This window comes from Sturnira hondurensis, unplaced genomic scaffold (genome assembly GCF_014824575.4).
Source record: "Sturnira hondurensis isolate 20B ecotype Veracruz unplaced genomic scaffold, ASM1482457v3 Scaffold0005252, whole genome shotgun sequence".
Lineage (NCBI taxonomy): Eukaryota > Metazoa > Chordata > Mammalia > Chiroptera > Phyllostomidae > Sturnira > Sturnira hondurensis.
Genome location: NW_028077883.1, coordinates 6,311,333 through 6,336,270, shown reverse-complemented (window position 1 = coordinate 6,336,270; position 24,938 = coordinate 6,311,333). Strand labels below are relative to the sequence as shown.

Sequence of the window (24,938 nt, the reverse complement as noted above, 5' to 3'; positions counted from 1 at the left end):
TGAGTATGTATTTTGTTTTGAAGGGTCCTTTTGAAACGAATGGACACTGCTTTCAATTTGAGAAAAACGAAAGGAGAGGTTTTTGTGGGCACCAGGCTAGTTTATTTTAGCAGATCGCCTTTGTGATTTGGGGCAGCACATGTCTTCTCTCATCTTTTGCTTTGAACACTTCAAAAGGTCTTTGAGGGGAAAGAAAAAGTAATAATAACACGGTTATGTAAGATCTAACACTTATATAAGAACTAGCTGGCATGCTGTAATCACATTCCTTAGGGAGTCCATCGGTCTATCATTAAGTTAATATATTGCCTCTTGCTATGCAACGATGGCGGTGTGTCCATTAATGCTTAGCTTCAAGGGGCACAGTTAGCAGCATTAAATTCTATTACTGAGTTCACAGTTGATGAACCCCTTTGAAAACTTTCTAGAGAATGCTGACCCACACTGTTGGCACTCTGGGGACAGCAGCAATTTTTCTTTCTCAGAGACCATAACTCTTGTTATTTTCCCCTTTTTTACATGTTTTTTTTTTTTTTAAACTTAAGGAGTCACTTTGGGAGAAGTGCAGTCCCCTCCTATAGCACACAAATTCAGACTAGCTTCAATTATTTATAGAAACATTCTGGCAAGAGCAGACAATTAAGTCAATGAATACATTTCTTGATAAGTGTAGGTTTCATAGGAATGCAAGAAAATTGGCATTGAGGAAATTATGATTTTCAGAAAAACTGAGCACGGAGTTTGCTTAAGGAGAAGGCATTGGGAATAGCATAGTAAATCTTGCCCTGGTTTTGAACTTAGGAAAATTCCACGCAAATTTATGTTTTTGTTTCTATAAAATAAATATGAGAGTTGAATTTCAAAAGGATATTATATTTGTTTTAAAAATTCCAATTGGAATGTGTTTTTTGTAGAAGAAACATCTCTGAAACAATTACGATTAACACTTCATAAAATACAAGATGAGAAAAAGATGGTAATTTCTAAGAATATAACTCTCTAGTCATAAATTTGCCTATTTGAGTGGAATTTGGACCTTAGAAAATGGAAAATCTTTCAGAAGACAACTTAGGAATCGTATTGACACATTTAGTTCCCTAAAGGTGCACATAAATTCTGTCATTTATTTGCCAAAATTTCAAAGCAAAACTAAAATTTTCTTCACAGAGCCAAACTGGCAAATATTTCTTATATAACCCTTGTAAGTGGTTAATTTGCCGACAGGCATACTTTATATACATATTATAAAGAAAAAGTTAAAACAATATTTTTAAAAAATCAAATATAACAAAATTTCTTTTATTAATTTTTAAGAGCAGTTAATTTTTTTTAAAAAACAGTGGATAGAGAACTGGAATATATAATAATTTTTCAACTATAGTAGTATGATTTAATTTTTTAAAACTTTACGGGTCACGATCTGTTTTGTAATTTTTGCTTCTGGGGTTACTGCCTGCTTCTCATTTATAATTTACATTTGTAAATTGTAATCAATTTTGGTAGAACTAATTAATCATTTCTCTTAATTATACTGGGCAAATACCAAGCTCAATATTGTTAAGGAAATATTTGAAGGACTAGTTTTACTTCTAAAAGTAGACATAGAAAAACCTGAAATATACTATGTACAACTGGAATCCGACACAATATTAGTGGGACACTATGCTGTGATTAATTTAGGATTGATTAAATAATTCCAAGATATTTTAGTGCAGGAAAATGTATCGCTGTAATTCACTATATGGAAAGGTCAAAGAGGAAAAAATATGTACTTGCAATAAGTACTTAAATGGTACTTGAGATTTTTAAACATCTGTCTGCATAGTTTAAAACTAGGAATGGAAATCATTTTTCTCAGCGTGATACCGAATCGGAATCCCATACCAACAGCCAGCCTCTTTTATACACAAGCATGAAGCATGAAGTGGTTTATAGCTCCGGAAGCAGAACGATTTATGTTTTAGTTGAACACACACCTCTCTTTCTGAGTACCTGACATGTTCCTTGAAGGAAGAGAATGTGTGATATTTGAGATGTATCCATAGAGTAGGTATCTGATAAATGTTGAATGAATCAACTATTACCTGTCTATCAGTCTATCGACACACACTCATATGTGCCACCATATATGTGATAAATAATATCATATCATACAAACTGTTAAACTTGTCTTCCTAGTCAATTATCTCCATTTCTCCATTTCCTTACATTTTCATCTTAGCATACGATAGCATCGTATGCTATCTTCAGTTTTTCCCAATTACAACATAATCCCATTTGTCTGTGCACGTGATGTCTGGCTTCCTAGCCATCAGCACCGAGTAACCGAAAAGCCCCTTATCTCCATGGATTTTCTCTAGGAAGGTGAGGCCCCTCCCAAGGGGACCTAAATGCCTCTGATGAAGAAATGTCTGCTGCAGCATCTAGCAGGGGAGCAAAGGGGCGGAGCAGGTGGACGAGAGGCCATTCAGGCGTCCAGCTTCCTGTGTATCTCAGATTGGAGTCCGGGTCGAAGGTGCAGGCGTCTGCAGACCTCTGCCGCTCGCTGTGAAGGCTAGGCCTCCATACAGTCACTATTCAGTTTCATGTTGACAGAGTACTTGGGTAAAATCCAGATATTCAATAAACTCTGCCTTCCCCTGTTCTACCACCTAGTGAACGCTCCAATGAGGACGTGAGAATGATTTGTGGTCAATCTGTGCTGGCAGTGCCTGGTTCCCATTTTCTTTACTCGGTGATTTCTCGTGGAGGAAAATGTGCTCAGAGGCCGCGTGAGCTTCATGCCCAGCGGGAAATCCTCAGGGCATTCCTCTTCATCCACAGTCAGCTCCCAGAGGATTCTCTGGCACCACAGCAGCCTCGCCGGACTTTTGACCCTTTTTTGGTGGGAACATCGGTTTCTTCTAAGGTGCTCTGATGAGTCAGAGGCTAAAGGGAAGACAATAAGGTTTTAGTAAAGGAGAAAAGGTACAACAAAAACCCACAAAACCTTGGAGGACATTTCATAAGACCAATAATAGTCTCTCTGGAAATGAAAGCGAAGTGTACGCTGTAGGATTTTCTCTTTGGGAGCACATTACCTGATTGGTTAGATGTTTTTGCTGCGGCCTCCTTGAGAGTATGCTGTGTGTGCCCTTGTGGTCAGAGCGACACAGCAGGCACCTCTTTCCTTAGGGGGTGGCCGAGCTTTCCTCTAGGGAAACTGCTTGCTGGACAGCAGCTTTGTGAGGGGTGGTCTCACGTTCCTTTTTGAATCCAGGCTCGATGGCCCACTCCATGTTAGGGCTTGGATGTTAGGCGGTAAGGAAGATTCTCACGCAGTAAGTTAGGAAAAGAGGCTTTGAAAAAAGAGCCCAATACATGTATTTATTGTGCCGTTCCAGTTTTATCCCCGACATCTGAAAATCTGCATCATTATCATTGCCAGTCCTAAGTAAGGAATTAATTGAGGCCTGGAAGTAAAACGTTAACTCATTAGTTAAATGCCATCCTTAATTAGTGACTGTGACAGATTGAGAGATATGATGGATTTTAAAATGTCCTTATTATCCAGAGTATCACTTTGGGAAATGGTATAGAGGAAGTCCGTATTTGAGAACATTGGCCCGAGACTTTCTGTTGGGCACCGTGCTCACCTGGGCCCAAACTGCTTTCTCCATCTGACTAGTGGCCAGTGACCTGTTTGGCAGAGAACCTCAGGGACTCTGGGGAGCCCCGTGTTCTGCCTTCTGGCTGCCTCTACACGCAAAGAGGGGAGGAACCCCGGGTGAAAAGCTGGTTCCAAACACTGCACCTGCTTCTGGGGGGACCACCCGAAGTTGTTACGTTTATTTGATGGAGGAGACAGCAGAACTTCTTCTTTTTCCCTCAGCACAAACCAGGATTACGCTCAGCATTTTTAAGATAGGATTTCCTTCTTTAATATGGAAATAAGTCCGAAAATTCCCCCAGGCCTGTGTGGTGGCATCACACTGTGCAATGCTGAGTTCCTTTTATGTGGCGTGGTAGAGATTTAAGGGGGTCAGACAGACATGCCCTGCTCTATTCTTTCATTTTTAAGTAAGTAAAGTAAAAACTATTTCTTTGGAAATCAACTTGCGCACACTCTTAATACTCATATACAGAAATGCAAGTCAAAAACCATTCATTTGATTATTCATTCATGTATTTGTTCAATAAATAATTAAGAATTTACTGTGTGCATGACACACAATGATCGTTAAGTGCTAAACCTGACAGGAATGTAAAGACAGGAACTCTTCCTTCTAAAGAGCCTGATTCCAGTAAGTTGACAGGTTTAATTTGAAGCCATCTAAGGTAATTCAAGGAAATTACAGCTCTCAAATATTTGTACCCATAAGATGAGCAATAATGTCTTAGACCATTATTTCCCAATTATCCATAATTAGTTTGTGGTGTATTCATGCGGGACAAGTGATTTTGATTTGCTACTGCCCTACACACACCAGACACTTGGTAAATGTCCACTTACTTGTTTCGTGTGTGCATGTACACTTATGTGTGCGTGTACATATACTTATGCGCATGCACAGCTTGCAAAAAACTGGGTGGGATGGGTGGAGGATGGGTGGAGGGATGAGGACACAAGTAAAAGCAAGGAAGTTCAAGTTTGCTGGGCAAGTTGCCTGAAGACGGACATTCCTCAAGGAGAACAATAGGCAGTATTCATAGGACTGAGGTATGAGTTGAGGATTTCCTCACAGAAGTACAGTTACTGGGCTCAGAGCAAAAAGTCACACTGGGACCAGCTGTGTGTTTGGCTTGAGTCTGAGGCCCTGGGCTTTGCAACAGTGCTCATTCCCTCCTGGAAACCATTTTCAGACTTGGTCTTATAGCCCGATGCAGGGCTACTGCTGAGGTTAGGTGGACTGTAGACTGGCAAAAATGATATGCAATACAAGGCATAGGTATTTCTCTGTTGTTTCATAGAAGACAACTTATTTCTGAATGAGGGTATCAGGGCCAAATATATTTAGGGAACAAGGCATTTGAGGTGGGCCTTAAAAGATGTGTATGCTTTGGGTGGGTAGAAAGGGCATTCAGATGATGGGAAATACACAAATAAAGGAAAAGGGTGGGCAGAATGGGATGTAAATTGCATGTTAGGGAGGAAGTATCAAAAGAGATCAGAGGCTGGGAGACAGGTATGACTTTTGAGATACTGAGATCCCTGGCTCCTTTGCCTAGTCATTAGTTACTGAATGTACTTAGTAGCTTGTTAAAAAGGCCAGGACCACTGCAGTTTTATGATGCTTTCATGGTCTGAGGACTAGTTTGGGAAACCATTGATCTAATAAAAGGGACTGAAACTTGCATTGTAGGGGTAGAAAAGAAAACAAAGTACAGATGAGAGAAGGAAAGGTAAAACGGCCTTGGTGTACAGATGGATATGTCCACAAGTCATGAGTTAAGTGGGCCTTGAGCTCAGAGGGGATGAGGACTCTGGGGTTATTTGTTTAGAAGGTGTATGCGGATGAGGGAGAACTAACCCTGACTGGGGGATGTCGGCTTTCTGGGGTCAGAAAGAATAGGGGCTCTGCCAAAAATTGGTCATGGGCTTTGATGATTTGGAGGTCATCATCATCTCCTCCTCCTCCTCCTCCATCATCTTCATCATCATTGTCATCATCATCCTCATCATTACTGTTGTTTTTATTGCTTGTGATGTTTTACTTCCATAGATTGAGTTTCTGGAAGTCAAACCAGTCTAGGAGTTATTCTATATTTATGATTCTTGCTACACTTTGGCATATTGTTTTCCAGAAGAACTGCGCTAATTTTAAGTGCCAGCAGCATTATATAAGAGTGTCTTAGTTGCCCTGACCAGTGCGGCACAGTTGATTGGGCATTGTTCTGCAAAGCAAAGGGTTGCTGGTTCAATTCCTGGTCAGGCACATGCCTGGGTTACCAGTTCAGTCCCCAGTCAGGGCATGTGTTAGAGGCAGCTGATTGATGTTTCTCTCCCCCTCCTTCTTCCTCCCTTCCCCTCTCTCTAAAAATAAATAAATAAAACCTTTTTAAAAAGAGTGCTTTAGACAGGTTGAGTGTTAGCATTAATAAATGGCAGAGCATTGCCTTCCAAATATTTATCAGATATCACCTTCTTATAACCAACACCCACGAAAGGTGAGAGCAAAGACACTCTAGGGCAGAATTTTAAGACGTTCTACGCTGAGGTCCAATAAAGATGGAAAGGAGAATGGAAATCACCATTTGACTGTTGGTAAGAGCTGAACAGGGAGAAGTGGACCACTTATTAGAGAGCGAGGTGTACACAACCCAGACGTCCCGCCTTTTCCTCCGAAGTTATGCCTTCACCAGTGGGCGGGGCATTGTTTTCACTTTTGAAGTTTTACTTCACTCTGTCTAAACCTCAAACCGAGCAAGTAAAATTATACCAATGAAACAAGAATTGTATATGAAGTTGAGTAGTGATGGATTGGTAAGAGGTTTAAAATATAAAGTTTTGTTAGTTTCTGAGTAAGTCACTGCTAGTTTCAATAATTTTGATGTTTTTGCCTATTCTTTTTATTCTGAAGTTAGTTTATGTATTTTTTAAACTTTTGTTATTTTTTAAAGTTTTCAACTACAGTACGCATTTAATACCATTTCATATCAGTTTCAGTTGGACATCAAAGTGGCCAGAGTATTGTGTCTATTCTTAAAAGAAGTGTTAAAAATCGAATTGTCCCCCAAATTATAAACGATAACTGTTGCATGGAGGGTCTTTTTAGATGAGAGGCCAGAATTTGCCTTGTCTGGCATGTTTAGGTTAAGTAAGTGAATGATTACTTTACACAGTGTGGGAAACTTCTGTACATGGTACTTTGAAATGATGTTGGGAAATGTGACCTTTTTGGCATGTGCCGTCCATTGTGAGAGCACAGAACCATGACAATGCCCTGCAGTCCTGAGTCGGTAAGGATGATCGTGTTAGTCAGGATCCGTGCCACCAGCAGGGGGCCCTATGAGAGGTCGGAGATCCTTCCTTGCACCCTCGGAGAGTTCACCTAAGAAGTAACCCAACCCTGATCAGTGCAGACTAATGCAATTCTTAAAAATAAGCAAATAAAACTAGGATTGTTTCCCCCACAGGAACACTGGGCAAAATCTAACTGACATATTTAACGCACGGTTACAGCAATCAGAAAGGGTTTGGTTGGTCATCCCAGGAACTGGGGAAATCAGAGACTTGGGCAGCAGGGAGGGGTATGTCTGACCTGGCTAAAGGATGTGCATGTGATGGGGGTGGGGGGCAGTAGGGCAGGGGGAAGCTGTGGTCGTTAAACATGCAGCGTTACTGGTTCTGATTCCAAAGACACTGCTGGTCACCTGGCTTTGTCAGGCCTGTATCGCTGCTGTACTGGCAGTTATGGCTCTCACGGTTAATTGGCAAATTGGCATCTAGAATATAACAGAGTCTTATCTGACCTAGTAGACTAACTAAGCCTTCTAAATCCAACAAACTGGGCACTGATGAAAGAGAGCTCATGTCTACATCCCATCCCATCCTCTCAAAACCAAGTCCAATGTAATGTGTTCTTTCCAGAGGAAGGGCATCTCCCTGACCTGGTCCAACGGCCTGGCTGCCTGGCACACAGCGAATAATCATTGGAAGGAAATGAAAACCATCACTGTTAATCTTTCTTATGGCACTTACTTATTTTTCAGCCAATATTGATTGAAGCTTTAAATTGTGCTAGGCCCTATGCAAGTAACGAGAGTTCCTTTCTTCCCTGTGCGTGTTATCAGTATAACAAGAGGCATATGTATTCGTATGTCTCATTCTTCTACTAAAAGAGGAAACTCTTAGGTGCAAGTTCCACGTCGCACGGCACACCCGTGGCACCACTCAAATGGCATGTTTTACCGCCTGCCTTGTCTTACTAAACTATTTCTATACGTCCTGTCTCTCCGTAAGAGGGGTGGATTCCCTAAGAGTTCTTTTAATGCTCTATCGTGATATTTTACATATTAGTCCTTTAAAAGATATTTTTGAGAAAGTAAACGTTTCTATCGAAAATACTCTCTTCCTGCATGCATTGATTGGCCCGTTCCAGAACTGACTGGAAACTATAACTAATTCCTGCGGTAAACAGGATGATTTCTACACGAAAATATTGTCTCTACGAAAGTATGTTGACATATATTCACTTGCACTTTCACTGCTTCTTTCCTTTTAAACATACCCTCCGTGGTCAGATTGCAAACCGCCTGGGAAGCTGTGGGGAAACCATCATTTTATTTTCAATGATACAATAACTTGATGAAAGATGTTTGGAAAATAAGACCCATGCCAATTGGTTAAATAAAAGCATAGCAATTAGAGAAGAGGAAGCAGAAAGGCCGTTTAATAATCCTCTGATGTTATTTTTAAAATCAGGCAGAGAGGACCTTGGAGGGCCTCTGGATCTGCCTGCCTCCCCATTTTGCTGAGGACAGAAGACTTGCCTGGTGACACGAGGTCAGCAGTGCCCAGGACCCAAACCTGCCACCCCTGGGCCCAGGCACAGCCCTCCCCAAGGCGTTGCCATCTGCGGGAGGGGTTTTCTGCAAGCTAGCACAGAAGAGACTTGGTGGACATTCAAGCCACCTTCCTAGGCTGCCTTTGCCCATGTCATGTACTGGCTTCAAGATCCTTTTCTAAGAAAAAGTGCATTTTGTGCAAGTCTGACCACCCCACAGGTGATAATGGGGAAAAGGAAAAGAACATAAGACCAGCACCCTTGATAGCATTCCTGGCTGGCTGGACTGCTTACCCATTGCGTGTTGTGGACAGTAACATAACTATGATTTCTTTTACTGAATAATGTTGTACATGTGACTAGAGGGCAGGAGTGTGCTAGGTTAGTTACACAGACCACCTTTGTTCTGGCTGAGAAAATGCAAACTCCAGACTGCGAACCTGTGGACTTCTTAAGGGAGTGATTCTGATGGAATCATCATGGTACCTCTGAAGCGCACAGTGAGTTCAGGTGAGCTGTCAGATAAGTAACAGAAACGGCCCCGCCACCTGGGGCCTGCTGCATTCTTCACCTGCCTGGGAGAAGTGGAAAAGGTCGACAAAGGTCATTCCATCAGAAACCCCAAGGGAAATTGAGGGCAAAGTAGCTGACCCCACCCCTTATGAGGGAATGCTTCTCACAGTCAGCCAGAGCCAGAGGCTGCCTTTCCATCCAGAGCCAAAGAAACGCCCTCGAAGATAAAAGGTTTGATCCCCAGCGATATGTGGACAGCAAACATGAATTACTGTAATGGATTCCATAACTTCTACCATTTGAAACACGTGTCCAGGACCCGGAAGGCTGCTTTTCTTGAGCAGAGAACGAGTCCAGAGCGTTGTTTTTCATCCCTGGCTGCACATTAGAATCATCTGGAGAGTTCTAAAAAATACGGACGCTTGGGTCCCAGTCCATACTTTCTCATTTAATTGGTCTGAAAGTGGCCTGGGCCTCAGACCAGGCTTGAGTTAATCACAGGTTTAGATGCTGCCATGTTCGGGGATCAGTGATGCTTTCTCTTTGCTGACTCATGAAAGCGATCGTCCAGCCCAGTCATTTTCTAAAGCTGGTCTCGGGGTCCATCGTAAGCGTTTTCTGGGAACTTGGTCAGTACTCATTCTCAGGCCCCACCCCAGGTCTATGGAATCAGAATTTCCGGGGGGTGGAGATCAGCCTTCTGTATTTTCGGTAAGCCCTCCGGGCATTCCGATTCACATGCACGTTTGAGAGCCACTTTTTAAAGTCTGGACCTCACGGCTTAAGTGACACCCTCAGAGTGGCAGCCTCTGCACCGGCTGGACCTGTCACGTACGGAGGTCACTGACTCGAAGAAACATTTGGTAGTAGATACAGGGGGTGGGGAGCGGTAAGGCAGCTCCTGTTTATCACGTAGTTTCTTTGCGCTTTATAGATACAGTTGTATGTAATCCCTGCAGAAGACCAGGGAGAGACCATCCACCCATTCATCCACTCACCCGTTATCCATTTGTTCAGCTAATTCTGTGTTATGTAAGCATACGCAGCAGGCCCGGTTCTAGGCATATCCTTGTGATTTGGGGATTTGGCCACTCCTGCCATTGTAAGGCTAAGGGCAGATCAAACAACGAGCAGTAAACTGGTTTGTCATAAAATCATAGATGAATATAAGTGCTTTGAAAAAAAGTAAAGCAGGATAAAGGCAAGGGGCAAGTGTGACAAGGGAGTGCTGCTTGAGATAAAGTGGTGAGAAAGAGAACCTCTCCAAGCAGGTGACATTTGAGCCGAGACAGGAAGAGGCAAAGACATGAGCTACGCAACTTTTTAGAGAAGAACATCAAAGGGACACAGGACAGAAGGAGGACGCAGTGAGGGAGGGGGCGGTGGTTGGAGATAAGGTCTGAAGATACAGCAGGTGAGGTCATAAATTGCCTCGTGAACCATGGGAACTCTTAACAATCGAGGGAAGTGAGCAGGACTCCTCAAACTTGAAGGTGCCCGTGAAGTATTGTCTGGGACCTTGTTAAACTGTACTGAGGAGTCGGTGAGTCTGGGGTGAGGCCCGGGTCTCTGTGTTCCCAACGAGCTCCCAGGGGATGCTTATGCCTCTGGTCCGTGGGCCCCCTGTGGAGTAAACAAAAGGGTGGCGAGGTTGAGAACTTGAGCAACGTGCCCAGTGTGACGCAGCTGGTAAGTCGGAGGAGTGAGTGGTGAATCCCAGATGGCTGACTCCAGAATCCTTGCTGGCCATCAGTTGCCTGCCGGATAACCTCCTTCCCAGTTCACCTGCAGTTACCCAAGTGCAGGCAATTGGAAGGGCCTACCGGAGAAAGGTCCTTGTGTGCACTCGATTTATCGAAGAGCTGTTTATCCTTGTTTTGAAGGAGAAATAAGAAGGGAAATGAATGCCTGGGTAACTATCGATAGTTGGTGCTATTGCTCGTAAAATATTTAAAAGATGTGAGATGTAAGATCCCTGGCATCTTAGAGACAAATGATGTGGTTGATGATCATGGGGTAATGCATACATTTTTTTAAAAAGCACCAAAATACTCTTGGGCTTCTAAATCCAATGCATTGTATTTGTAGTAACTGACCCGAGGAAGCCAGTTACTCACCAGGCCCTGCAGTCATGCTCCATCTGGCCCAACCTTCCCAGATGCCCTTGCTCTGGCCCCTTTGCACGTTGGCATTTTTTTTCTTCTTTGCACGGAAGACGCCTGGTGCTCCCAGATGTGGATGGACTCTGGGGTGTCAGAGACACTTAAAGCAAGTCACATTCTCAAACTAATCAGTCTTCAGTAAAAAGCAAAACAAAACAAACCAAGGTGGGGGGAGGGGGTTGAATATTTAGTTCGGAGTTTCCTCCCACGAAAACAGCCGTAACTTCCAGGATCAAACAAACGCTGAAAGGAAAGGATGGCTTCTTGCTTTCCTTTGTCGCCTGATATTCACAGGGTCTCCTTGCACCTGGGGAGGGGGCGGGGCGGGGAGAAGCGGGAGATGTTCTGTGTATGTACTGTGTATGCCACTGCCTTGATGAGCGGTTTGGTTTGGTTTGTTCCCTCCCCTCCCGTTAATTCTCTGTGTTCTTTTTCCCTTGTGCTGCACGATAGGACCCTGCAGTGGGACACAGACCCCTCAGTGCTCCAGCTGCAGTCAGACTCAGAACTTGGGTATATGTCTGCTCTTTGCTACTCCTTTTATTGTTTCTTTGCTACCGTTGTGTTGAAATGCTGGAGCTGTCGTTGCTCTTAGTTTTTCCCCTTTCGTTGAACTTCCAGTTTGATAAGTTTATTTCCTTCTGTTAGTTTGCCTTATAAAGCTAAGCTTTAAAGAAAGTCTCTCTTTGTGGAAAAATGCCACAAAAAGATGGCTTTTGGTCTCCTTTTCTTAATTCCTATTATTGCAATACAACACTTCCCTCTTCAGACACACACACACACACACACACACACACACACCCTCCACACCCGCACCTCTACTTCCAAGGTGGGGTGTGTGGTATCTGCAACAATGGGAAGTATGTTTGAGTTTATCCTAACTGCCTTCCCCCTCTACTAACAAGCTGCCTTAGGTTAATTCTTATCTAAAATCAGTATTTAAATGTTGTGTCTTATATGTTCCCTTTCGTTTTCGCTTTTTTGGACACTTACAATAAGTGTTCAATTTTAATGGAGTTTGAACATAGAAAGAGTCTTACTAAAGAAAAAGCTAATTTGTTGACTTCCTCAATATTATGGAATATTGGATGATGGGTAATGTTGCCTACATCTTAAAGATCGTATATATTTATTCAGATGAAAATGTATTGTCATAGGTTAAAAGATAGCTTCAGATTCGAAAATGTGGTATATATGTACAATGGAATATTATTTAGCCCTAAAAATGAAGTTGTGTCATTTGCAAGAATATAGATGGACCTTGAGGGCATTATGCTAAGTGAAACAACTCATTAAGTAAGAAATCAATGCCATGTGATCTCACTTATATGAGAAACTAAAAAATTTTTTTGAAAAGCAAACAAAAATCTCCCAAACCAACAATAAAATCCTCATGGACATAAAGAACAGACTGGTGGTTGCTCAGGTGAAAGGTTGGGGATTGCCAGAATGGGTGAAGGGGTCACCAGGTACAAATGGCCAATTATAAAGTGAATGAACGGGGCACAGGAGTGTCGTGTGCTGCGTGACTGTCGTGTGCTGCATGACTGTACCGCTCCTACTGCACTGCACATTTGAGTCTCTAGGGGAGTGGATCTTGAAAGCTCTGATCCCAAGAATAAAGTTGCAGCTAAGTGTAGTGATGAGTATTCACTTGACTTATTGTGGTGATCTATTTTGTAATATATGTAAATTTTGAATCATTGCATGCATGAGACATAACGTTATTTCTATTATAGCTCAATAAAAATAAAATGCAGGCATATTCTAGAAAGTAGGTTAATTTACCTTTCTGGATTGAAGTTTGCTGTGGTAGACATGAGATATTGCCAATGGGATGCCTGGACCGGCTTGTGCTCAGGCTCTGAAGAGCAGACTGTGTGCTTCTCTTCCTCACTTTGCATTCAGTGACATGAACTTGAATCTGCCATGGTGGAGTGTTTATACCACCAGAATTGGCCAACACTGCAAACCAGGGCTTGCTCCCTTTCCCCCAAGCCAGTTATTAAACGTTGATCAACACACCACTGGGTCACCTCAGTATATGAATAGCAGATCGTATTACAGTATTTTATGAAACTATGTTTCCTTTCTATTTAAATAGAACTCAATGAATTCCAAAGTGGATATTTATTTATTTATGTATCACTTATTTTGAATTTCTGAGATTTCTGGACTCATATCTAGGGGTTCCAATCAATGTCAGTGCCTACTAGGTATATGAGGAGGTGGAAGGGCTATTTGCAGAGTAGGTTAACAACTGCCCGTGACCCTTTGGCTAGGCAAAGGGTCATGTGAGTTCTTGGCAGACTCACAACAGTGCTAGGCCAGTGAAATACCTGAACACTTTAGGTAACTGATACATTATTTTTTAAAAACATCACTTACTGCTTTGGCTATTTAGCTATATAGTTCCTTGTATATTGTATTCAAGCTTGTATTTTTTAAATAGCCAAGAAATGGGCTTCAGTGAGGCAGTGGAATGATGAACACACAGTGTGTTACAGGGCAGGGGAACTTCAGGGGAACTTCAGGGTGCAGTTCTTCTGCGCATCGTTGTGCTCGAAGAAACGCGGGTGGAACTGCCAGAGACTCTGCCTTGTGTCTCACACTCACGGATTTTCAGACAGCGTGGAGCGTCGCTCCATTGCGCTTGCTGACGCGGGACAGTTGGGAATTCTCCCATTTCTGTTTTCCAAGCGAAAATCTCAGGTGCCCCTGCAGAGAAAAGCCTGTGACTCTTTCTGTGGAAATGGTGTGTGTGAGGAGCCCACCTTGCCTGCCACATCTGACATCAGAGCAGACCCTGAGTGTCAGAGAGACGCAAGGTGGGTGACTTTCTGTTCACCGAGTGGCTTATCTTAGAGAGTTTGCAAGGAACATTCAGAGAGTATTTGACAGAGGAGGTTATTTTGGCCATGTTACAACTTCAAATATTGATTTGATGAACGATTTCCCTTTGTGATGGCTATTATGTGCAGAGCGCTCTTGCTCTCATCCAGGATTTCGTGAACTGTACCTCAGGCAACAAGATTTTTCCAGAGACAATATTATTTCTTCTTCTTCTTCTTCTTCTTGATCCTTGCCATTCAATTGCCCGTGGAATAGGCCATGGCTTGCTCCATCGTTTGATTTTTTTGAGACGTAGCTTTTTTGAAGTGTAATTGACATAAAATGTACCCATTGAAAGCATTCAAATAGATAAGTTTTAATGTGTAAACACCACCATGAAACCATTACCACCATCAAGATAATGAATACATTCATCATCCCCCCCAAAATTGCCCATTTTCCTTTATATTCCTTGCTCCTGCTTCTCCCCATCCCCTCCAACAACTGACCTGCTTTCTGTGGTCACTATATATTAGTTTGCATGTCTAGCATGTCATAGAAATGAGATCACACAATTGACTAATTTCTTTCCCTGGGAATAATTATTTCAAGATTCACCGTTGATCAGTAGGTCATTCCTTTTTATTACTGCATGGTATTTCCTTGTACGGATATACCACAGTTTGTCCATTTACTGTTTGATGTACATTTGGGTTGTTTCCAGTTTTTGCCCATTAAAAATAAAACTTCAGTCTTTTTATTGACGTACGCTTTCATTTTAGGGCGTAAATACCACCAAGTAGAATAGTTGAGTTATATAATGGATATACATTTCACTCAAGACGCTACCAAACTGTTTTCACCATTATATATGCTCACCAGCAATGTGTGAGAGCCTTGGCTCCTGCACATTCTTGACGGTACTTACTTTAGACTTAAAAACCTTTTTTGAACCACTGTTTAAAGAGTGTCCTAGTATCTCATTGTAGTTTTGATCTGCATTTACTTAGTGACTACTGTTGAATGTCTGTGTGTGCCTTTCCTATTTGAACATTTTATCTGATGAAATGGCTACTTACATCTTTTGCCCTTACTGGTTTTGAATTCAGTTGTTTGTTTTCTCATTATTACTGGAGTTTTAAGAGTTCCTTATATATTTAGTATATAATTCTTTATTTGATATATAATTTGTAAATATTTTCTCCCAGTCTGTGACTTACCTTTTTTAATTCTTTCAACAGTCTTTAAGACACTCTTTAATTTTGACAGATTCCAATGTTTAAATTTGTTCTTTTATGAATCATGCTTTTGTTGACATAATTTCAATGTTTAATGATTCCTTAAATAGGATACAATTCATATGTGAAACAATTTGGGTTTGGAATTTATTGTGAGGAAGGTTTAAAAATAAAAATTCAATAACTGTAGTAATAATGGGGCTATTGCAGTTATTTTTATTTTTCTGAGTTCGCTTAGGTAGCTTGTGTCTTTCAAGTAGTGTCTATTTTTTTTTCCATTTGCGAATTTTTTGGCCTAAAATTGTCTATGTAATCTCTTACCATCTTTTAAATATTTACAGAGTTTTTAGAACCTCTCTCATTCCTGATATTGGTAAATTTGTCTTTTTCTCCTGGTAAGAATGGCTAGAAGTTTATTGATTTTATTGTTCTTCTCAAAGAACCAGTATTTGGTTTTATTGATTTTTCTCTATTTTTCTATTTCATTGATGTCTACTCTGATCTTAATTAGTTCTTTTTTTCTACTTACTTTGTGTTTAATTTGCTTTTTTTCATAAAGTAGAAGCAATGATTTGTGGAACTTTTTTCATTTCTAATATATGTGCATAGTACTATAAAATTCCCTCTAAGTACTGCCTAGTGGCTTAGTACTTAAACATTTTTATTTTTTTGGTTATTTTTATTCAACTCAAATAGTTTATAATTTCCCATTTTATTTTATCTTTAACTATTGAATTATTTGGAAGTGTGTCACTTAGTTTCCAAATATTTAGGGATTTTTCCAGATATCTTTGTTATTGATTTCTAATTTAATTCTTTTATGGTTAGAGAACATATTTTGTATTATTTGTCTCCTTTTAAATTTGTCAAGACGTATTTTTGGTCCATAGTATGATACGTTTTAGTGAATGTCTCATGTGCCCTTGTAAAGGATGTGTATTTTGGTGTTATTGCATGAAATGTTCTATGACTTTCAATTAGATTTAGGTGTTGATTATATTAGAATATTCAATATTCTTTATTGCCTTTCTTTATTCTGGTTTTACCAATGATTGGGAGAGAGATGTTGAAGTTTTCACCTATAATTTTGTTTTTTTATGTTTGCAATTCTATCAGTTTTTGCTTCATTTATTTTAAAATTTTGTTATTAGGTGCACATATGTTTAGGGTTCTTATGTGTCTTTTGATGAATTGATTTCTTTATTATTATGAAATTATCTTTATCCCATGTGCTGTATTTTGCTCTGATGTCTTTGTTGTCGAATATGTTCGAATATGAACATAGCCAGTGGTTTACTGACTGGTGTTTAGCACAATATATCATTTTCCATCTTTTTACCTTTTAGCCTATTTGTCTGTTAATCTAAATGTCAATATTTAAAAGTGCATTTGTTGTAGGCAGCATATAATTAGGTCCTCTAAAGTTTTAAAAAATAATGATATAGTAGACTTTTAAGACATAAAAATATCTTCACTAACAGAAACAGTGAAGTATATTCACCAGGAAGAAATCTTTTTATTTTAGTATATTAAAATATTGTTTCATTGTCTTCTCACTTGCATTGTTTATGACCAGAAATCTGCTGTCATACTTGTCTTTGTTCCTCGGTATGTAATATCTTATTTATTTTTTACTTTTGTCTACTTTTACAATGCTCTTTTTTTCACTAATTTTGAGCAATTTGATGATGTGCCTTGGTGTAGTCTTCTTCATGCTTCTTGTGCTAACAAATTTGGAAAATTTTGATTTCAAATATTTTTTCTATCTGCCCTTCTTCTCTGGAGATTAAAATCACATATTAGGCAACTTGCTTCATTTTTATTTTTCTTTTCTATCAGTGTTTAATTTTGGATAGTTTCTCTTGATGTGTTTTGTATTCACTGATCTTTTGTTTTGTAGCAGTTAGTATTTCATGAAGCCTACCCAGTGAGTTTTTAATTTCATACATTTTAATTTTCATTTCTAGAAGTTTAGTGAGAGTCTTTTTATATCCTCCATATTTCTACTTACCTTTTGAAACACCTGAAGTGCCGTTTTAATAACTGTAGCATCCTTGCTTGCTATCCCACCATATGTATTAGTTTTGGCTCATTTTCAATTGATTGACTTATCTCTTCAAGGCAGTCATGTTTTTTTGCCACTTTTCACACCTGCTAACTTATGACTCATGTCAGACATTGTGAATATTACTTTTTTAGGTGTTGGATATATTTGAATTTGTATAAGCCTTCTTAATATTTGTTATGAGATAATTCACTTGGAAACTGATCCTTTCAGGTCATACCTTTAAGATTTATTAATTAGGATTGGAGCAGTGCATAGTCTAGGGCTAATTAATTTCTACTATAGAAATAAGACTCTTTTGTATATTCTACACAGTGGCCTGTAAATCTTGGGGTTTTCCAGCCTGGCTGGTGGGCATAGACACCATTCCTGTTTCTGTATAAGTCCCCAAACTGTTACCTATAATGCCTTCAGGTAGTTCTTCCCTTGGCCTCAGGTAGTTCCCTTACATACATGCACTGATGGGCACTAAGCTGCATCCTCAAGAGCAAGTCTCTGAAGACCTTCAGAGTTTTCCTTTTGTGCAGTTTTCCTCTCTCTGTTATTTTGTCCTGTGAATTTAAGGTGCCTTAGTCTCTCTGGACTCTCAGCTCTGTCTCCTCAACTTAGGAAATCTGCTGGATTTCACCTGGGTCTTCTTGCACCATGACTTGGAGACTCCCTTAATGCAGTAAGCTGAAGAAGTTCTTGGGCTCCTCATTTGTTCTACTCTCTCATGGATTATCGTCTTTTATTGCCTGACCCCTCGTATCTTGTAAATGATTGTTTCATTCAAACTGCTGCTCATTTTTTTCAGTTGTCTCAGGCAGTGAGTAAATGTGGTCTCTATTGCTCCATCTTGGCCAGAAGTACGAATGTGTCTGGTTATTATGCTACCTATGTGATCAGCAAAGCAAATGGCAACAGGGAGAAATAAGGGAGATGATACGGCATTCAGAAAAAAAGTACCTTCCAAAAAATTGTAAATCAAATGAGAAAATGAGGGCAACCCAGCTTGGTTTTTTTTCTTTTTTCCTTTTTTAACCAGGCAGCTACTTATGAAAGTACTAAAAGCAGTTTTCTCTTTTTAGGCTATAATAATAAACAAAGTGAGTTGACAATGGTAGAAGAAAAAATGAAATAATAGAGTAAAACATCACAGGATAGAAAAGTCTATATGGGCTGGGAAGTGAATAAATGTCATTGAAATATGGGGTAGCAATGAGCCAGTCTGAGGGGGGGGGATTATATTTTAAATGTTTTTATTGTTTGAAGAATAGAACATAAATGGAAGTGCCATCATGATATTGTTGGTCTTTAGGCAATGTGCTGAGTGAGCCTAAGGAGAATGGTGGGGCTGGGAGGAAGGCAAAGATTCTCAATGATGAGAGATATCGGCGAGAAGTAGGGTGTTCTGTGACCTCCCCACTTCAAATTCTGAAACCCAATAGTACATAGGAACATGCAGTGGCTTAGGATCTCGTGAAAACCTCACAATTATAGTGCCTCTGTGTCTTAGTATATGAAATTTTAGTGGGATTTTCAAATATTTGGAAGCAAAGAGAGAATAAGGAAGCACAGAGGCTGTGAGCAAGGATTGGGTTGCTCCTCCTCTGAAGGAGGAACTTAGAGATTTCTTCAGTCTTTGGGAGACATGGCCAGAAGGTGGTGGCTTCTTCTTTCTCTAAATCTTCTCTTCATTCTTTGCTGAAAGAGAGGGTGGGTATTACTCCTGAATCCACTAGGCACCACCCTCGCTGCTGTGGAGAAAGAGAGACATCACTGTCAATAACAAAAGTTAAACCCACTCTGTAAAGGTACCAGAAAAACACATCCTTTAAGAGGGTGATAGGTGTTTGGGAAAAGCTAGCCAGGCAGTGCTAGGGGTCTTTCCATGTTCTAAAGTTAGTTCAGTTTCCCTCACAGAACAGTACTAACCTCATTAGTCTTTGGTTAAGTAACCCTCTTTTGGCTTATACTCCCAGTTTGGTCAAATGTTGTCATGCATAATGTGTAGACCTCTGGTTTGAATGAGTTTAGAAGGTTTCTCATGAAGCAATGCCTGGTGTTCTTCTTTAAAATGATGTGCATTGTGTTCTCGAGTGAACTGGCAATCTTTGACATTTCAGTAGCACCTAATCGAAATCACACTTTTCTGCAGAAATTGAAATGGAATGGCATCTTGCAACATGGGTGTGCACCTGTGTGTGCGCATGTGCGTCAAGGGTGATGGTAAAGTGCGTTTCAGAAGCTATAATAATGGAATAAATTTGGGTCCATGAAAAACTTCAATAAAATTGGTTTGAACAGATTCAATCAAAATTTGATCACAACAGTGAGAGAAAGCTCTTCGCCCACCTCTTAAAATACTCATGTATTAAGTCCCCAAACGTTTCCTGAGAAGCTTCTCTCAGCCAGTCCTTGCTCCCTGCCCTCAAGAATCTTGTGAAAGCAATTAGGGGATATTGTCTGTTCCACACTACTAAGTGGATTTCAAATAAAAACATTCTTCTTTTAAAAATTCCATTTCAGAAACATGGATATGGCTAGCTGGTAAGGACACGTGCTCACCCTTTGGTACTCCGTGTCTTGAATAAGTCTGTTAATTTATAGGGTTATGTTAAAACTGTATTGGAGATTGCTCATGAATGTCAGTTTAATGAAGGGCCATTTCTATAAAACTTTTATATTATCATTGTATGTATGCACATAATATTGGAGAAAATACACTCTTTTGTCCTGATAATTCTGAACTTTAAATTTCCCTTGTCTGGTGGGTATTTCACAGCAGAACCTTCACGAATGTTTTCAGGCTCCATTACAACCATGACTATTTCTACTCTTCTCTCTTTCCGGAAACGTGCGAGATTTACTTGTGTTATGAAATTCAAAGCTAACCCCGTGGCTGTGCCCTGTGCCTGTTGGCTGAGCCAGACTTGACATTTGCTTCTGTTCAGGAAAAATACTTCAGCTGCCAAACTAATATCGCTGCACAGTAAGAAGTAAATACCATGGAGGCCAAATAAATGCTTCCTTAAATGGTTTTTTAAAATGTGATCATAGAATGTGGAAACTCATCCTTCTTGATGTAATCAGGAAAGGTCAACCGTCAAGCTGCATCTCAGGCCTTGGAGGGAAACACCGGCTCTGAACATAAATGATGGATTGCGCGTGGTGAGTGGGCAGCCACGCCAGGCTCACTGCCTCTGTGTGGGGCCCCAGGTCACTCGTCCTCTGTGTGGTGTCCCATTCTGGAAATTGGTTCTTGAGATGTCACACCTTGACACCTAATTACACTGGTGTATGGTATTTGGAGGATAAATGAATCTGTTATCATTTTAAAAACCTCTTTTGTATTGCATGAGTTTCCATGCGCTTTGCTCCCTATATTCTCTTTTCTATAGATGTGGCCTTTTTTCCTATGACCTCAGTGGGCGGCTCCCAGGGCCACATTTTCTGTTTTGTCTTCGTTTCTCAGCCTTTCCCCTACATCTCCTACGATTAGAAAACTCCTTACCACACACTCATCTGCAAAGGTACTCGTTTTTCCCCAAACAGATCTTCCTCTGGATTCTCCTCTGTCTTCAGGTGCACCACTCACTTTTCTTCCCATTATGCATGAAGTCTTGAAATAATCTCCAATCAATTATCTTTTCCTTTACTTTCCATTTCAAGTAAGTTGCTAAGGTCTACCCTTAATTCTTTTCCAGAGTCCCCAAACTACAGCATTTCTTTCATATCCCCTATGACATCACCTTGAGTGCTTCCTCATCACCCTGGACCAAGTCTCTACATGGGATGGACAGCTGGTCACAAATCCTGTCATCATCTCTCTGGTTGTCCCCTTTGAATTAATGCTTTGCCTGGATTCTCTGGTTAGCTACTGAACCCACCCACCCTTTGCCTGTAGGTCCATCCTCAATTCCCCCTTCTCTCCACGCTGAGCTTCTAAAGTCCCACCCTTAGCTCTGCACCTTTGTTAAACAGGAAGATTTTCGTTCCATTCTTCATGCAGTTGCTGTCCTAATGTGTTTTAAGTGTCTCATTGCAGCTGTCACTTTCTTACTTAGTGACATGTAATTCCTCATTGTCCACAACATAAAGTCCGAGATCTTTAGCCTGAGATGTAAAGCTCTCTAGTCTTCTGGCCTCAATGTACCTCTCCAAATTTATCTCTCCCTGCTCCTCAACTTAAAACTTCTATTCTGAAATCTGGTCTCTCAGGCATAATGCGTGAATTCAGTGTTCAGATTCTGAAGCCTCCTTCCTAGAACACCCCCTTCATTCCTTTCCGTATGACGGAGCCCTGCCTGTCTTCCAAGGTTCACGGAGGCCCTGCTTCTCAGCAAACCTTGCTTTGTTTCCCCAGGCACCTGCTTTGCTCATTCAACTGTCTTGTCTCACTTACTATATGAATTCCGATGTCGCCTTTTATTATTTGCTACCTTTCATTCTTTTTAATTTTTTAAATTTATTGTTAGAGAGGAAGGGAGGAAAAAAGAGAGGAAGGGAAGCAGCAATGTGAGAGAGAAACTTTGATTGGTTGCCTGTCATATGTGCCCTGACCAGGGATCGAACCCACAATCTAGGCCCATGCCCTGACTAGGAATCCAACTTGCAACCTTTTACTTTGTGGAATGATGCTCCAACCAACTGAGCCACACTGGTTAGGGTGCTACCTTTCCTTCTTATTTGCCTTTTAACAAATCTGTTTGATCTCTGCATTCTCTCTATGTTGTAAGCATCTGGCCAAAATTGCTTATGGGTGCTGACAATGAGGTTGGCTGGCATAGTGCCTTTGGCAGTTGTCGAGGACATGGTTGGTTCCCATACAAGATTTCTGGACAAGGAAGTACAATTATCACTCTCTCTGTCTTAGGGGCCTCTTCTTTGAGAAATCTCAGAAATTTGTAAGCAGCATGAGGAAAAACATCTCTGGTAGCACCATCCATGTGCCTTGGGGATGAAATACTCACATGCAAATAATCAGGAGTAAAACCCAGCAGGACTGAGTCTGGGCCCATTGCAGACATTCTTTTATTCCTTGGCTTTAACCTACTTTGGCATCTGGCCAAATAACTCTCTGTGTCTGAGAACATCTGTTCCCGGTTTCATCTGCCTGACTTCCAGGCTCCTTCCCTGCTCTGGAGGCTGCTCATTATTACAACGACCCCTTTTGATTTCTTGGCTTGTAACCCAAGTTCCAGAATCTGCACTTTATTTACCCACACTCCTCTCCTGCCACCAGGTCTAACAGTGTATCCTCAACATCGTGATTTCCAGTCATTGAACACCGAGACTACTATTCAAGACCATTATTGGGAGTCTTTTGTGATTTACAACGTCTAATATTTGAATTTTCTTAGATGCCTGAGGTATATTTTTATTCCGGCCTTTTGGGGGGCTCTTCACAGAAGCTCTTGCACAGTCACAAAAAAAATCCTATGAATGTCAGGCTCAGTCTGTCTTGCAGCTTCGCCGCCCAGTGTTGGAAGGGGTCAGAAAATGAATCATCCACTCTGATGCAAATGAGTCTCTGAGGGTCATCTGATGGCGGCTGTAAAGTTCTCAGGGGCAACCAACTTGCTTAAAGCTTGAGCTGCCTGAAGCCAGTTCTCTGATAACATAAGTTCCTTTGTGTGTCCAGTAGAGATAGTTCAGCAGTATTTCTGCAACATCATTTACTTCTCTTGAATATGAAATTCAGAAACATCAAGTTTGCTGGGTAGAATTCACTGTGGTCTGAAATGAGCACATCACAACTTGAGTTGCACCATCTCTAACTGAGTCAGAAAGAGTTTGATGATGCTTGTTCTCAGGTGCTCTGCAAGCTTCATGAGCCTTGGGGAGCTTTCAGGTGATGAGGTTCCTCTTGAATTCACCTCTCAGATTTGGCTAGTGGTTGAGGCCAGTGGGCATCACAGATGATCAGTATTCATGACAAAAACCTTTTTTGGCTCCCTTGTCCAATCTGGCTGCTGAATATTAAGAAAAATTAAGCCTGGGGTAACTGAAGAGCTACATGCAAATACATGATCAGACCACTACTTCACACTGTATGCAAAATTAACTCAAACATAGATGAAAGACCTTAATATCAGAGCTAAAACTATAAAACTCTTAAAAGAAAGAATATGTATAAATTCATGATCTTAGATTGGACAGTGGTTTCTTAGCAATGAGACCAAAAGCACAAGCAGCCAATGAAAACATAGATGAACTGACTGTTAAAATTTAAAACCTTATTACTTCAAAAGACACCATCAAGAAAGTAGAAAGGCAATCCACATGATGGGAGAAAGTATTTGCAAATCATATATTTCATAAGGGTCTAATATCCAAAATATATGAAAATCTCTGGCAACTCAACAATAAAAAAGACAAATAACCCAATTTCATTTTATTATTTTTAATATATATTTTATCGATTATGCTATTACAGTTGTCCCATTCTCCCCCTTCATTCTCCCTCCACCCTGCACACCCCCTCCCACCCACATTCCCTCCCTTTAGTTTATATCCATGTGTCACAAGTTCTTTAGATTCTGTATTTCCCATACTATTCTTGCCCTCCCCCTGTGTTATTTTCTACCTACTGTCTATGCTACTTATTCTCTGTACCTTCTCCCCCTTCTCCCCTCCCACTCCCCTGTTGCTACCCCTCCATGTGATCTCCATTTCTGTGGTTCTGTTCCTGTTCTAGTTGTTTGCTTAGTTTGCTTTTGTTTTAGGTGTGGTCGTTAATAACTGTGAGTTTTCTGTCTTTTTACTGTTCCTATTTTTTATCTTCTTTTTCTTAGATAAGTCTCTTTAACATTTCGTATAATAGGGGTGTGGTGATGATGAACTCCTTTAACTTGACCTTATCTGAGAAGTGCTTTATCTGCCCTTCCATTCTAAATGAAAGTTTTGCTGGATAGAGCAATCTTAGAAGTAGGTCCTTGTCTTTCATGACTTGGAATACTTCTTTCCAGCCCCTTCTTGCCTGCAAGGTCTCTTTTGAGAAATCCACTGACAGTCTGATGCGAACTCCTTTGTAGGTGACTGTCCCCTTATCTCTTGCTGCTTCTAGGATTCTCTCCTCCATTTTAATCTTGGCTAATGTAATGATGAGGTGCCTTGGTGTGTTCCTCCTTGGGTCCAACTTCTTTGGGACTCTCTGAGCTTCCTGGACTTCCTGGAAATCTATTTCCTTTGCCAGATTGGGGAAGTCCTCCTTTATTATTTGTTCAAATAAGTTTTCCACTTGTTGCTCTCCCTCTTCCTCTTCTGGTACCCCTATAATTCGGATGTTGAAATGTTTAAAGATGTCCTGGAGGTTCCTAAGCCTTTCCTCATTTTTAAAAATTCTTGTTTATTCATTCTTTTTTGTTTGGTTGTTTCTTTCTTCCTTCTGGTCCACTCCATTGATTTGAGTCTCAGTTTCCTTTTCATCACTACTGATCCCCTGTGCATTTTCCCTCATTTCGCTTAGCTTAGCCTTCATTGTTTTATCGAATTTGCCACCAAAATCAACCAATTCTGTGAGCATCCTGATCACTAGTGCTTTGAACTGATAGGTTGGCTAGCTCTTGGTTGCTCAGATGTATTGGCTCTGGGGTTTTGATCTGTTCTTCTGTTTGAGGCATTTTTGGCGGGGGGGGGGGGGGTGTCCAGTCGCATT

The 24,938-nt window shown here is 40.7% G+C and overlaps 1 protein-coding gene across 8 annotated transcripts in view; it reads left to right on the top strand.

Moving 5' to 3' along the window:
- The window catches only part of DYNC1I1 (dynein cytoplasmic 1 intermediate chain 1), a 294,039-nt gene that overhangs the window by 41,220 nt on the left and 227,881 nt on the right, over positions 1–24,938 (top strand). For 6 of the 8 annotated variants that reach the window (XM_037046446.1, XM_037046445.1, XM_037046444.1 and 3 more), the window contains exon 5: positions 11,615–11,674. The exons of the other annotated variants lie outside the window; for them this stretch is intronic. In XM_037046446.1, the coding sequence (XP_036902341.1) occupies positions 11,615–11,674 (60 nt within the window). The remainder of the gene's footprint in view (positions 1–11,614; positions 11,675–24,938) is intronic. 8 annotated transcript variants of the gene reach the window in all.